The sequence below is a fragment of the Phalacrocorax carbo genome, chromosome 1 (genome assembly GCF_963921805.1).
Source record: "Phalacrocorax carbo chromosome 1, bPhaCar2.1, whole genome shotgun sequence".
NCBI classification, from domain to species: domain Eukaryota; kingdom Metazoa; phylum Chordata; class Aves; order Suliformes; family Phalacrocoracidae; genus Phalacrocorax; species Phalacrocorax carbo.
In genome coordinates, this window is record NC_087513.1 from 23,377,530 (window position 1) to 23,393,376 (window position 15,847).

General features: G+C 38.6%; 1 protein-coding gene across 4 annotated transcripts; it reads left to right on the forward strand.

Moving 5' to 3' along the window:
• The first annotated feature begins 361 nt into the window (after window positions 1–361).
• ZNF800 (zinc finger protein 800) lies at window positions 362–14,771 on the forward strand. Of its 4 annotated transcripts, XM_064446140.1 has the most exons (6): window positions 362–475; window positions 1,134–1,244; window positions 3,494–3,589; window positions 6,826–6,969; window positions 9,125–10,886; window positions 12,289–14,771. In XM_064446140.1, coding segments are annotated over exons 2-6 (2,064 nt in total). In that variant the 5' UTR covers window positions 362–475; window positions 1,134–1,183; the 3' UTR covers window positions 12,290–14,771. The 4 variants fall into 4 exon arrangements, with proteins under 4 accessions (XP_064302210.1, XP_064302187.1, XP_064302195.1 ...); XM_064446117.1 differs by having other exon boundaries at window positions 363–475; window positions 9,125–14,771; XM_064446125.1 differs by having other exon boundaries at window positions 363–475; window positions 1,137–1,244; window positions 9,125–14,771.
• Window positions 14,772–15,847: the final 1,076 nt, after the last annotated feature.

Sequence of the window (15,847 nt, forward strand, 5' to 3'; positions counted from 1 at the left end):
TTACCCCCACAGGGACAAGGACGGCGCCGGTTCTCGGTTCCCGCCGAGCCCTCCGCGCGGCAGCCAGCCCCTGAGGCCGGCGAGGCGCGGCGCGGCGCTCCCCCTCAGGCCGCCCCCGCGACCCCCTCGGCGCTGGAATGCCCAGTCGCGCCGACCCGCCGCAGTGCAGCGCCACACCCCCGGCCGGGCCGAGCCGAGCCTAACCGAGCCGGGCTTAACCGAGCCGCCCAGCGGCCGCCGCGCGCCCCATCCCGCCGCGAGCCGCCGCCCGGCACCTGTGCGGCCCCGGGGAGGGGGGGTGGGGGGGGAGCGGCGGGCGAGGCGCCTGCGCAGTGCGCGGCCCCTCGCCGCCAGGGCCGCAGTCACTTCCTGCCCCCGTGCCCATCCGGCTCCGGGGTCAGCGGCCGCCGCTCTGGCGGGACAGCGGAGAATAAAGTTTTATTCGGGGAGGGAGAAGCCGGCCGTCCGCTCCCAGGTAGGGGCCCGCCGCCGCCGCCGCCGCCGCCGCCGCCCGCCGCGCCTTCCCCCTCCCGGCGGCGCCGCGTGGCGCCCGCTGTCACCTGCCGCCTGCCCGCCCCTCCCCGCCCGGGCTGGCGCGTGGCGGGCGCGCCCGGCTCCGGCTCCGGCCCCGGCCCCGGCGGCGGACGGGCTGCGGCCGCGGGCTGCCGGCACCCAGCTGCCCCCGCCCCAGCCCCGGCACCGCCGCGGGAGCGGAGGGGCGCCGTCCCGGCGGCGGGAGGAGGGCCGGGAGGTGGGGACGGAGCGCGACGGGAGAGCGGCGCGGCGGGAGCCGCCCGCTGAGGGGGCGCGGGGACGGGCGGCTCGGCTCGGCTCGGCTCGGTGGGGAGGAGGGTGGCTGGGCCGGGGGCTGCCCCCCGCCCCCCGCCGGCCGGGGCGCAGGTGGCGGCGGGCCCCGGGGCCGGGCGGGAGCGGAGCGGAGCGGGGCGGCCGGGCTGGGCGCAGCGGCCGTTGCAGAGGGCGTTGTGGGACCTGCTGTAAACAATGGAAACTTTCCCCTGCGCGGGGGGTGCCGCTGGCTCCTGGCCTGCTTGTCGTGGGAAGTGGGCGTGGGAGGTCAGCGCTCTCCTGAGCCGCCCGCGCTGCGGGGGTGACAGTTAATTTGCTTATTTTAGCAGAAACGAGCTGCTGGATGTAGAAGGAAAGTAGGTCGTGCGCACGGAAAATGCCTCTAAGGGACAAGTGTTGTCAGACTGACCACCATCACCATGGATGCTGTGAACCAGGTACAGTGGTGTGTGATGCTTTGGCCGTTTCACCTATCTCCTTCGCTGAAAGCTTGCAGAAACTGCTGGGATGGTGCAGGCGTGCATCATTAGTGACAGTTTTGGATATGAAAAGTTTCTCAGTTTTGTTTGGAAATGCTTTTTTGATACCCTTGAACTGTCACGTTAAAACTATTTCGGGAAGACAACTTCTCAGTTCCTGCAGGATGTGCAGTAATCCCCAAGCCACCACATGGGCATTGTATGCACTGAGCAGAGGGAGGCAAGAAGTTTTGCAAAATGACTGGCCTTTTTGCTTCCAGAAAGTGTAATATTCTGAATTTCTTGTAAAATGACATTTCTGGCAATATCTTGAATTTGCCATTTATGTTTTTACTTTACATCTTCTCTGGTGAGCTTCGATGAATTTGAAGATTGTACTCTCAGAGGAGAAAAAAACCCCCATGTCCTGAAAAGGCTGCTTGCATTCCACTGCTGTGTGACATGGAAGATGCCATCAGTGGAAAGTATAATGAATACTTTGAAGGTTCAGGCAACTTGCTAGATTTATTTTTTTTTTTAATTGTTCTGCCTACTGTTACAATTGGTAGCCTAAAAGGAAATTTGGTTCCTTTCTTGATGCCTTGCAGAGTTTGTTATGTGGATGCTTTTTCACTTGTGTTTTGAAAAGAAAAGCATCAGTTTGGGGAATTAATAGTTGAAAGTGTACGGCAACTTTGATAATCCTCCTTTAATCAGACGTAATTTGAGAGTAGGTATTGTTCAGCCAGTAGAAGCATTTCTTTGTGTTTCAGATGAAATGGTTTTGAGTTGTTCTAATGCTTTAAAAAAAGCGAAAATAATTCTCTTGCCTTACAAATAAGTGGTGTGTTATGTCTGCTTCACATATGTCACCCCTCTTGATGTCAGTGGGTGTTGCGCATGCATATTAGGGGCCGTATACAAACCAAAATATACTATTTTGAAGAATAGGGAATAGGCTAGTAGAATACAATATACCATTGTGTTAGAGATCCCCAAACGATTAGCTGATTTGTAATGGTTGTTACGTGTTCATATATATAATAGTATATTATGGGGCCAGCATGGTTGGGTGGAGTGTTCATTCTGTCGTTCTTTTCTTAGACTGCTTTTCTTTCTGACTTTCTTTTCAGCTTGAATTTATTTATAACCTTACATCTTTTAGAACAAATTTCCTATCAAAATATGTTTAATCTGTTTGCACTTAATAACTCTGAATAGTTTTATACTATATGTCTACTGCACTTTATAAAAAATAATTCTTTTCTTGCTTCACTTAAAAATGGAAACTTTACAGTGGGGTTAAAAATCAAACCAAATGGATAAGGTAGGAGCCAGTTTATGAAGTACAAAGCTAGTTAGGTCTTCTTTTTAATTTCTTATTGACAAAATAACTAATGATTGATTTGGCAAACACATGCTTGAGTAAGTGCTCTTACTCATTTAAATTTGATTTTCCCTGTGGTCAAAGCTTAATTGCCATATGCATATACAGCAACGGAACGCTGTTAATTTTCATATGCATAAATACTGCGTATTGGAATAACTAATAAACATTCTGATCAATAAATAGTTTAAATGGATTTTACAAAGATTGTGATGTGGAATGAAGCTTCAGAAATAAGGTATTACTTCAGGAGTTTGCTTGAACCAGAAGCATTTCTTGAATGTGGTTTTATTGGTTAAAAAGATTATAATAGCTGAGGCTGAACCACGACAGGTGTATACTACGTATCTGTGCTTGTGCTTTTTTCTGACTATTACAAATTTAAATTTGGATTCAATGCTTAGGTGTGTACTGGTAACATTGAAATCCCAGAGTACCCTGTGAAGTACAGCATTTGGTAACACTTTTTCATACATCTGTTTCGGTCGGAATGATGGGAGTCAAGTAGACTGTTCTGGGGAATTGCTTTAATTGCTGTAAATTTCTAGTGGGTTGATTTGCTTTTATATATTTATATGTTTTTGTGTTTGATACCTGTAGCTTTGAATACACATTTTTTAAAATGAAAATGGCAGCAAACTGTCAGACGTTACCATGGCTGGAAAATTCAGTATTGACTGTTTTTAAATTTAATGTAGATGAAATTTTTTGAGTAAGGCAACTTTTACTGTAGTCCTGGCCTTTCTTTTTAGGTAGTTTACTGTAGGCACAGAAAATCCATAACTTAACAAAAATCACTTGAGTGTTTTCTAATGGCTTATTATCCTTTTATGTATTCCAGTCCATCTGTTGGAACCTGGTGACCCTCCATTATTACAGCAGCCTCTGCAAACATCAAAATCTGGTATTCAACAAATCATTGAGTGTTTTCGATCAGGTATGAAATTATTCCTAACTCTTAAGAAGCTCAGTACCTTGTTATAAGGTTTATGTATATTTAGTATATTAAAATAACCGACGTCCGACTTTGAACGTATTTGCCAACTATTTGTAGCTTTTTGGAATTAGGTGCTGTTCCTTTTAATAAGGGTTTTTGTATAAAGTAGCGAAGGTGCAGCTCCTGCTGTATAATTACCTTTCAAAAACATTAAAAATTAGTTTGTTGTTCTGCTGTGTGTCATCCTTCCTGCTGTTATTAATGAGTTTATCCTAAAACTCCTGAGATGAAGAGAAAATTTAGTGTTTATCCTGAACTTTTTAGAATTGCTTTATCATGTTACTTTTAAGGTGTTCCTTGATTGTTTTGGGGAGTTGCAATACATAGCAGTGAACATAAGACTAACGCTGAGCATTTGGGTGAGTGTGCCAGAGATGATTGAAACCTTGAATGTTTATATGCCCCCGATACGGGAAACCAAACATTTTATTTTCACAACCCTTGCTGCAAGAACACAGCAGTTATTACAAAAATAAAAGTGATGTCTTTAATGTTACTATCTGTATGTTTCTAGATTTTTCCACATATTGCTGTTTATAGGTGTGAAACGTTTCATGTATAAATCATTGTTGCTATGTAATGGGATGCATGTCTGGGCTGAGTCTTGTAGAACGGGACAATATTTAAATTTTCCATTAGCATTTCAACAACTTAATACAAGAAGAACTAGATATGAGAGTCATTATTAGTAATCTTTTTTAGTTAGGTTGAGGTTGCCTAAGGCCTCAGATATTCATGGCAGGCTTCTTCAGCTTGAAGCAGATTAATGGAATCTGTGCTGGTAATACCATGAACTATTTGCAAGTACTCTGTCTCTGGGCTGCTTCCCGATTGTCCTTGCTGGCAGGTGTTAAACTGATAGCTTACCGTGACACCTTCCGTCATCTGCACCAGGGAAGCTGTTATGGAAAGAAATTGATTCTTGTGATAAAGAAATAGAGATTAAAGCCAGAGTATTGTCCATAACTATTTAAGTGATTTTAGCAGAAGCTTCTGTCATCCAAAGCATTTACAGATTAATTTGGATCTTTTTTTTCCTAAAAACAAATTGCTTGCTAAAGGCATAAACTTTGATATTTTTGCCAAAGAAGTATTTGTAATAACCAATGCTCTGTACTGATTTCTTGTGACTATGATGTTATTCTAGTATCAACGTTTACAAATATTAACAGAATTTGACAAAGTACCACCTTCCCTAATTAGATGTAACTATAAAACTGAGAAGGCTTCAGTAAAATGGAGGCAGAATGTGCTGGCAGAAGACTGTTGCCACAGTCTGAAGTTGGTGAAGAATGAGATGATTATTTTTTTCTCTGCCTGCTATGTCCACAAAACCAGTGGATGTTTTAGATTTATTTGCTGTTTCCAGAAGCACCTAAAGATCTACAGGATCTAAAGATCAAAAGGACCAATAAGTTTTTTACTCCCACCAGTGAAAATCTTCGTAGTTGCATAAGGTTGGTTTGAAGCCAGAGTGACTACCGTGTCATCTAGTCTGACCTCCAGTATGTCGTAAGTCCTTTAATCTCACCCAGTAATTCTTAAACCCAGTAATTTGGGTTAGACAAAAACACTTCAGTCCTGAACGGAAAGAGACAGAAATACCAGTATAACAGGAGAGAGAATGAGGGGCTTGTGTGTCCACTGATTAGGAAATAGTGGAGAATTAGATGATTTTTTTTGTTTGTTTGGGAGAGGGATTTGTGGCTAGGACATGCATCAACAACATGACCAAATTTTGGTTCATTGTGTGCTGTCACCAAATTGGAGGCCCTTTGTTTGAATTATAGTTTGTTAACTTTTACATGGAGCATCTTCAGTTTTGTTCAGCTGGGTTTTTGTCAGTGGTTTTCTTTATATGCAGAAATTCAAACATTGGTTGGTGAGATCTGAATAAACAACTTGCTTGTGGGGGAACTCTGTACAACTCAAATTTGGAGTTTTCATAAATCTAAATATTTGTCCAGTAGTGTATAAAAATAAGGGTCAGATGAAAGTGAGGTTATTAACACTTGAAGAGCGAACAGTGAGAGGAAAAGACAAGAGCCTGGGACTGTGGCTCAGGAAAGGCATAGGAGAGGCCAGAAACTAGACAGTAGCCTCAGATAGTCAAGTTTGGGTTCCATTTTTAAGCAATTTTTGAAGAATGAGAAGACACCTGGCTTTGTTAAAACTCAGTTGCAAAAAATTATGTAGTACTACTATTTATAATTTATTCTTGGTCCAGTTTCATTATATTTTTGCTTGTTGGGCTAATTTTGATAAATTTTTATTTATTCCATTATAAGAAGAAAAGTAAGTATTCATCATTTATTAAACTATTGCTAGTTATAGGCATTATGTTCATAATTTTCATGAGATGAGAAATGAAGGAGTGGGTTTGAAGTGTAACTTAAACTCTGAATCCTTTAGTTCTTTAAGCAGGGTGTGAACTGGAATACATCAACAATGCTAGATCAAACTGTATGTTTGTGGTTTTTGGGTTTCGTTTTTTGAATACACAATGTATTATAGCCTCAAACATGCATGTTTTGTCACACTGCCTATGTTTAAATAGAAAAGTTTCTGACTTAAATTATATGTATTTTCCTTTCAGCAGGCTGAAAATATGTCTACAGTTCTACTTTCTTGCCTAAGCATCATCATCTTGATCTTGGGTCAGATACCTAGATATAGTAACATTTGTTGACCTCTCTTTGTTTTATTGTATGCTCTAGCTTTTTGCCTTACTGGGTGCTGTTTTTACATGAAATAGCTGTATATGTCTTGTTTTCTTAGAACTGTTGAATAAGCTTAAAGGAAAAATACTGCAGGCTTCTCTAAGTTCTAGGTGCTTATTCTTTCTGGTTGGGCTATTGTATTGCAGCAACCAGATGCTGTCTTATGGATTCCTTCCTAATGTTAGCTGCTAGTGTTTTCATTGTAAATCATTGTGCTTTCCCTGTAAACTGTAACGTGCATAATCCTTGACTTTCTCTTTTTTTTTTGTTTCAAACTAGTCTTGTTTCCATAGTGAAACTTGGAGTATGTATCAAACTTACAGTGCAACGAAGTAGCACTAACACAAGATAAAATGCTGTTACAATTGTCATGTTTTAAAATGTTTCAGTTCCATGGGATGATGTGAATTAAAAGATGAACAGTAAACCTTAAGTGTAACATGTCTTTTATTACAGGAACTAAACAACTTAAACATATCTTGTTAAAAGATGTGGACACCATTTTTGAGTGTAAATTGTGCCGGAGTCTCTTCAGAGGGTTACCAAATTTAATTACTCATAAAAAGTTTTATTGTCCTCCAAGTCTCCAGATGGATGACAGTAAGTCTTACTAATTGAAATATTTAATAAAGCTATCTGAAGTTGAGAAACTTACCTTTCTATACCATTTATGCAAACATACCAGAAACAATGCAAAAAAAAAGTGGAATTAAATTTCAATAGTAACATGTGTAGATCACTTTTATGGTAGTAAAGAAGTTACAGCACTGACTTAATATGCATTGAGAACCAAGACCCATGTCAATGTCATAATTTGATAGCTAGTATATATGTCCAGCTTTTTAATAAAGGCTGTCACTGTTCACACTTTGTGTTCTGTCTTCCCCTTTTTCTTTCCTCTCTTTCCCTCTTGATACCGAAAAGTATGCCAAAAGACTGGGGAATTAATCTCATGGAAAAGTGTGGATCTAAAAAGGCTTTTCATTTTTAGATCAGCATAGCCCTGATAGACTTCAGCTGGATCCTGTAAAGTGGCTTGGATCGATATCCATAATTTTCCAGTACGATTATTGAATAAAGTGGGAGTTTTTTCAATAAATATAATTAAAAGATAGTGAACAAGAGGTAGGAGTAAAAGTTCAGCATCTCCATGTTGAAAAATTCCAAAGACTATTCCCTGATGACTTTTTTGAGATGTAATCTGTTAGCGTAATCATTAAGAAGTCTGAAAAGAACTTTTTATAGAAATTGTATAGATAGTCCCATTTGAAGCTGACTGCAAAAGGTGTTAAAAAATTCAGTGTTAAAAGACGAGTTCTGAGCAACAAAATAGCATATTTCTTGTACTGACACTCTTTTCATGTATTGCTGACAGTGTGGAAGGAGCAACCCTGACTAAGCGTGGGGTTTTAAGTAGCTGTTACCAGGAATTACATCTTCAAATCATTGTGGATAACTGTGAACTGTATCATCTCAGTGCCTCACCTTTTTGCTGTAGCACAGAATCACAGAAGGGCAGAGGTCGGAAGGGACCTCTGGAGATCATCTTGTCCAACCTCCCTGCTTGAGCAGGGACACCTGGAGCAGGGTGGTTCTAGGCCCTGGATTCTTAGTTATGCCAGTGCAGATGCATAGTGTGTCATGCTGGGAACTAGATCACTGAACTAATTTGGCATTTAAAAACAGGATGTTACTGAGGCCTGCAAAATCGTGAATGATGTGAAGGTAAATGGGAGCAATCATTTGTTTTTCTTTTTTTCCATAACACAAACGCTATGGGATATTCAGCAAAATTACCAGAAATACCGATAACTTTACTGTCCAGTAAAACAAATGAAAAACCACTGCTTAACATTGTGGTATCCAAGAATATAAATGCTTAAAAAGCATTTGAATGAACTTTTTGGAAACTAGGTATATTAAAATAGTACTTTAAAGGCAAACTTCAGCTTGAGAAATTTACTGCATCAGACAAACAAGGAGAATCCCTGTATCTACTTGCCATTTAAGTCTGCTCCAACTCATTACAGGGTAGAACACAGGGTGAACCTTTGGTGAACCTTGGTGAAGTTACTCTTTCTTAAAATAAATTGTTCAGTTTTTGTTTTCAGAAATTAGTCCAGGTTTTTTTCCCCCTGAATAATACAGGATTTTTCTGTCCTTAGCGTTTACTATCTTACTGTATCACTGAGCCTACTAACTGCTGTGGTATTACTAAAAGCTTTCCCTGCCCCAGAAGTTAAGTTCTCTCTTATCTACTTATATCTTCATGCAGTGCTCAGGTTACACAGGCTTTTCACTCCTTCTTAAGGACTGTTCAGAGAGAAGAGCTTTTTTTCCAGAATTAGATTCATTTATTGAGAATGCCTGTTTGCAGCAGTAGGAAAATGAATTTCTAATGATACTTCAGGCTTAGCTGCACACCTGCAGAACAAGCTTAGTTGTATGATGTTATTTTTGCAATTGATAGATATTTTTAAAGATCAGTTTAATTCCAAGCAAATTAATTTTTAGTTTAGATGACTTTCACATTAGCACACTAGAAGGGTGTACTCCCAGTATTGGCTTTTAGTAAAAAAAGTAACTTGTGCTGATTACTCAAAGCCTCTAAGTGTAAATGGTCAGAAAAATAGTACAAATACAGGTTTTGTGCAAATTCGGTGGCTGAATTGACACAGTAGTTAAAAGCTAATTTGAAATGTAAATAATTTGAAATTACCAAATCATTAAAAAATACCTTTGCCTTTTTTCACAGACTTCCCAGATATAAATGATAAGCAGAGTCAAGCCATAAATGACCTCCTGGAAGCAATCTATCCAAGGGTAGATAAGCAAGAATATGTAATTAAATTGGAACCTATAGAAACTAATCAGAATGCTGTGTTTCAATATGTATCAAGGACTGATAGCCCAGAAGAGAACACAGAAAGCAGTAGTACCCCTGATCAAGCTCCAGTACAGATACAGGAACCCAGCACTGAGCAACCCAAGACTGTTTCAGCTCCAGCCCCAGTCCCAGCTGGGGAGACTGTAGAATTACCTCCTCCTGATCCTGTCACAAACAAGGTGATACCTACTCCTGAAGAACAGCCTCCAGCAGTGAATCCTGAGTTGGACTCTCTGGACAATTCTGATTTTGGCCACCAGTTGATATGTTGCCTTTGTAGGAAAGAATTTCATTCCAGACGCAGCGTACGCCGGCACATTCGAAAAGTGCACAAAAAAAAGATGGAAGAGCTCAAGAAGTACATAGAAACAAAAAAGAAACCAAATCAGTGCTCTGCGAAAGGACGAAATAAGAATGTTCTTGTAACATTAGGTAGAAGTTGTCCTGTGTGTTACAAATCATTTGCTACAAAAGCCAACGTAAGGAGGCATTTTGATGAAGTTCATAGAGGATTAAGAAGAGATTCCATTACTCCTGATATAGCTACAAAGCCTGGGCAACCTTTGTTCTTGGATACAGTTTCTGCTAAAAAATCTTTTAAGACCCGAAAACAAAAGTCGTCTTCAAAGGCTGAATACAATTTAACTGCATGCAAATGTCTTCTGTGCAAGAGAAAATATAGTTCACAAATAATGCTGAAAAGGCACATGCAAATTGTTCACAAGATAACTCTTTCTGCAAAGAACTCTAAAAGAGAGAAAGGACCCAACAATACTGCCAATGGCACAGAAATAAAAGTAAAAGTTGAACCAGCAGATTCTGTAGAACCTTCACCCCCTTCCATTGCCCTTTCTCCACAGAATGAATTAAAGGGAACAAATCATTCAAATGAGAAAAAGAGCACACCGTCAGCACAGAAAAATAAAGTTAAACAGGACCCTGAAAACCCTAAATCAACTTCTAAATCAACCACTAAATCAACCTGTAAATCAACTGCTAAATCAACCTCTAAATCAACCAATGCATCTGCTGCAGGTGGCCAGCAAAAAAACAGGAAGCCAAAACTTTCAGCTGGCTTTGACTTCAAGCAGCTTTACTGTAAACTTTGTAAACGCCAATTTACTTCTAAACAGAACTTGACAAAACACATTGAATTACACACAGATGGAAATAACATTTATGTTAAATACTACAGGTGTCCACTCTGCTCTTATGAAACACGTCGCAAACGTGATGTGATAAGGCATATAACCGTAGTTCATAAAAAGTCACCACGCTACCTTGGGAAAATAACTGCAAGTTTAGAAATTAGAGCAATAAAAAAGCCAATTGATCTTGTTCTAAATAAGGTGACAAAAAGAGGCCCTCAGAGGGATGAAACAAAACAGATTGGTTCAAAACAGGATGTCACCTCTAATTCTCCCAATAAAAAGTATGAAGGGGCTGATGTTGGCATTGAAGTAAAAGTAACAAAAAACTTTTCTCTGCACCGATGCAATAAATGTGGGAAAGCGTTTGCCAGAAAAGCTTTTCTAGAACATCATAAGAAAACCCACAAAGCAAATGTATCTCATTCACCTGAAGAAAATAAAACCAAAGGCAGAAGTACAAGATCTAAAGCTGTTGTCTGGTGAGGAAAAAGAGAAAGTGTTTTGTCATTCTTTTTTTAAAGCAAAACAAAACCACTGCTTTTCTTTTGATGTTGTTGATTTATTGCTGAAAACATTTTTCCGTAGATTTTATGGTTTAGTGGCTTAAATACTAAGGTAGATGTCAAATTTGTCTCTTAAATTTTGTTTTTAGTGTTTTGGAGAAGATTTAATTTCTAAATTTGTCATTGTAAGAAGTTGGAATAGAATATAGATTAAACTGTACTGAGTCAACTCTTTAAATTGTCTTAAGGCATCTGTTGTAATCAAGCTAATATATATACATTTCTAAAATAGTAATTTTTAAAAATTAGTAGTACTTTTCTTTGGTTTGAATAACTTAACCTGTTAATCTCTGTGACCCAGTTGAAGAAGTACTAAAGGTACTACAGTAAAAGCTGTTGACAGAAAAAAACCCTATGAACTTATTGGAATTATCATTTGTGCATTTTTTTTTTTTTTAATTTGAATGCGCGTTGCCTATGCCCTGTCAACAAAAGGACGTAGAACAGTTTTTTGGAATGTAATTTGGATGCCTAATTGTTTTGATTTAAAATCAGTATGAGGTAGGTGCCTACAAACACCTTTAAAATTATCAGACTTAGGATTTGATTCTTCCAATGCTTATTTATATAAGCACGGGTTTGGAGACTTCTGGTCATTTATTTTTTTAAAGTGTTTGAGTCTCATCAAGAATTTTTGTTTTAAGCCTAAATATGTGTAGAAGTCTGGCCAAGAATTTTCTAAACTTCTGCTTATATGGTACTCTGGGAATTTTTTTACATGTGGAGGGGTTGTATTCATAGTTTCTTAGTTTTCCATAGCCTTCATGTTAAAGATGGCCTATTTTTAAAAGGACCTTTTAAAAAAGGAAATAACCTACGTATGTGGTCAGTTTGTGTTTCAGAATGACCGGCTGATGCTTGAACGTTGGGGGATTGTACAAAAAATTATAATGAAAAGAGCCAGTAGTGATACCTATAAGGGTTTTTAACAGCCTTATTCAGAATTATCTTTCTAGCATATTTGGTGAAAAGACAACCAAGTATATGTGCCTTGTTGTATATTTCAACTCTGAATTCCTATTTCCCAAAAGGTAATTTGATCTGAGTTCAGCTTTTGTAGTGAATTGCTACCCAGCTATGTTAAGTTGTAATCTGGTGCTTTTGTGAGTTCGTAACAAATCCTGGCTAAGTGGGATGGAACTTCAAAAATGAACTGAGCTTCAGGACCCTGAATTATGCTGAATTTAAGAGGAGGAGTGACTTCTGCATTTTGATCAAGAATTAAAAATTTAGCCTTGTAAATTATTTATGTTGTGTAATTTAAAACAGAATTATATGGGTAAACTCAAAGTATTAATTTATTCCCATTTCTCCTCAGATAGGTTCAAGTGATGTTCGGAAAGTTTGGAGTTCATTTGAATGAAAAAAGACTTTAGTTTGTTGTTGGAACTGCTAATGTCTTGATAACATTACTATAAGGAGGAAATATTTTCATAAGCTGTTGTTTTCTTACTAAATTAATAGCCATTCTGCCTGCTTGTAGGACAGAGCCTCCTCCCAAAACACTGAAGTAATCGAAATGCACGTGTGCTTCTGAATTAGCCGTAATCTCTATGCAGTTGAGGTTTGACACAGCATAGAATGAACTTTCTGAAATGAAAAAAAGTACAGAGGCGAGTTAATGAACAGCAGCTTTGGAGGAAGGTTTTTGTTCCTCATTTAGGAAATCATCTTCAGAGAGCTCATCGTGCATACTAGTCCCCCCTGGTAGCGCTAACTGATGAACAGCTCTAACTTTTTTGTGATATCCTACTTTGGCAAATGTTGTGTTATACACTGTTTTAAATTTATTACAAATGAATGTATAAGAGCAAACAATGTAGTGTATGTTGGCTGAATTGTACTAATTTTTAGTATTTGCCATAACATCAGTTTGTTCATAACGACTAATTTCCCAGTTCTGGGACAGTCTGAATTTCACTGTACTGAAGTTGCTTAAAAGATCTCCATTTTGTTTCCATAAGTGGTTCATAGTAAAACTTTGTAAACATCTAGGAAGTTTACAAGAATACCCACATTCCTCTATTCTTAAATTTTTTTAAAAAAATTTACACAAGCACTTTAATGATAGTTGCAGTTTATTTTTTCAGTTTATTTTTTGAAAGATCAACACACTAATGTTAATATGAAGGTAGTGAATATTTGCTGATGTATTATAGACAGACAATCTGTGCACAACCACTTATAATGTTAGCTTGTTTCATTAAATATTAATAAAAAGGGAGGATAGTATGGGAGAAACTCAAAATATTTTTTTCTCTCAAGATCATGAATGACCACTATAGGTAGCACTTGACTTTGTATAATTTGGAAAATGTTTTAGATACCCTTTTTTTAACCTTTTAATCAAGATTGTAGTAAAACAGTCGCATGCCTACCATTATGAAATTCTTGGCAGGTTTCATGCGTCAGTGGTTTGGGGGTTTTTGGTTTCATTTTGGGGTGGTTTTTTTTATGTTTTAGAAAATATTTTGTTTAGTGATTTGTGTCAAATTGCTACAATTTGAAAGGTATTGTACATCAGAAGAAATACCATGTTTTTTATATAGGTTCACTCCCTTACTTAGGGAGGTGCCTCGTGTTCATATATACTTTTTGTATAAAGTATATCTAAAAAAGTTGATCACAAGATCAGGAGTAAAAATACTTTTATGGATAGAGAAATATTTGGCCCTGTTAGTGCATTGCACTAAAAATACTGTGAATGGGAGCTGGACTGTAGCTGTTGCTCAAAATGTTCTATATTGAATGTACATGCTTTTGTTTGGATAAATGTACTGTATTTGATGGAAAATAAAGCAGACTGGAAATCACTTTTAAGTGTGCATAAACAAAAAGATGTCGTGTTTGTAAACCTGGAATATCTGTTGCTCCACAGTCAGAAATTACAATGTTTGCATTTTTGTAAAGTTTTACTCTTTGATCTCTGAAGCTAGTTGTTTGTAATATTCTGTTGTAATAAATGTGGTTTTTTGTTATTAAAAGTTTGGCACTTGTGGAGTGAACACTTCACACTGATGGCTGACCCTTGCTATATTTTTAGAACACACTGTTGATACTGGCTTTTTGTTCCTTGTAAAGGTATCTTTTCCTTAACTGAGCAAAGCTTGGGTTTATTATCTTTTTAAAACAAAAGTGAGTATCAATATTGAAGGATATAGGCTATGCTGGTTTTTTTTTTTTTAATAAGAAAACAGGGTTACCTAGTTTTGCATTGCAAATAATATTGGTGGCCGTCTAATGTTACTTCTTTTTATGGTTGGAATATAAGAAAAGAACTGCCATCATCATTGTTTAGTCTTTTGTAAAGGAAGACATCAAGATATTTATATAAGTGCATTTTAACTAATGTTCCTGAATGCCTGTGGATTAAGATTAGGAAATTAAAATGCAGGCGTAGAGGTAGAATAGCTGTTCATTTCTCAGCTAATCCTTGGGGTTTCTGCTGTCTGTCCTGGGTTTGTGTGCAGTCTGCATCTTGAAATACGTGAAGGTGAAGTTACTCCTGTTTCAAAGGTAAGCTTTCTTCTAAAGGATCTCCAGTTCTGTATCCATGGAGATAAAACAGAGCTACAGAATTGTTCTGTTCTACTTGAAGCCTTGGGTAGTGTCTGTCTTCTTAAAGATGTGGCTTAATAATTTGCAGTTGCCACAATTATTTTTTTTTTAATATCTTCCCATGAGTTTAAATCTACTGGGTAGCTCTTTCGAAGCACAAGTCTCCTTTTCATTCCGACTTGTGGAATAGCTTTGTTTTTTTCTTTTTCCGGTAGCGAAAATAAATTATTGGATTATGATGGACTTGTTCAATTTTGTGATTTTTATTTTTTTAATCTTTCCATGCAACCATCTTGAATGGGAGGAAACAAAAATTTGAAGGGAGAAGGGTTGCTAGTTATTGCTTTTAGTTCACCCAACACGTATTTTTTGACAAATCCTGAGAAGTTGTAATAAAGCTTTGAATATAGTCAAGATCCATGTGGGCGCTTACCTGTGGGGTTACACATATATGTGTCTGGGTATGAGTTCTTAATTAAGATGCAGTCTTGTGTCATTGATAAGGCACGTTCGTTTGGCTTGTTTTGCTTGGCCTAGCCAAAGACAAATGTGAAGTCTTCAGTAGGCCTTCAGAATTAAGGTTGAGTCTTGTTAAAGAGATTTTTATTCAGAATTAATGTGGGATACCTTATGGAAAACTTTGAGGACTATCTAAGCATTCTGTATAGAAGCCTGTCTGATTTTTTTTTTTTTTCCAAGGGGTACATATATAATGCTAAGGCTTTGAGGAGTTAGCTGTAATTGATGTGAAATCTTGCGTAAGCAAGTGAAACTGATACTGAAGGCATCAGACTTGAAGTCTAATGAAATGCTGGCTTCTGTCTCAAAACCACCTTTTCTTTAGTTAAGCATCTCCCAGCTGAGGGTGTCTGGTCTTCCTGGTTTTATTTTTTTGTGTTTAGTTTTGGAGGGTTTTCTATTTTTGTCTTTTACTTGTCTCTTCTTTCTGGAAGGTTAGATTCCAGGGCTTGGAAGTTCTTGTAGTGTTTGGTGTCCTCAATTTTATAGGAGAATTAAAGAAAACTTGTAGCTTAGATAGTTGATGGTCATTATCACCATTTGTTTTTTGATTGGCTTCTGCTGGGATGAACTTAAAGCTACTTTGTGAATGATTTGTGTGACTGATGAAGTGGTTGAAGTACTTTGAAAACTAAACTAGTTTTGACTGGTGGCTGAAAGAACTGTGGGTAGATAGTTCACATCATTCCTTTTTGCTGAATAGTGAAATACAGCAATTGGTTAACCGTAGTGGTAGACCAGTATGTTGGCTGGGGGTTGAGCAGTAGAGAAGAATGGGACTTCAATAAATACATTGATGG

Bases quoted from the DNA above. Each gene is read 5' to 3' on its own strand.
- ZNF800 (XM_064446117.1), top strand. From the start codon at position 1,184: ATGCCTCTAAGGGACAAGTGTTGTCAGACTGACCACCATCACCATGGA. The intron at 1,245-3,493 runs GTACAGTGGTGT...TATGTATTCCAG, and splicing joins CCATGGATGCTGTGAACCAG to TCCATCTGTTGGAACCTGGT. The intron at 6,970-9,124 runs GTAAGTCTTACT...CTTTTTTCACAG, and splicing joins AAGTCTCCAGATGGATGACA to ACTTCCCAGATATAAATGAT.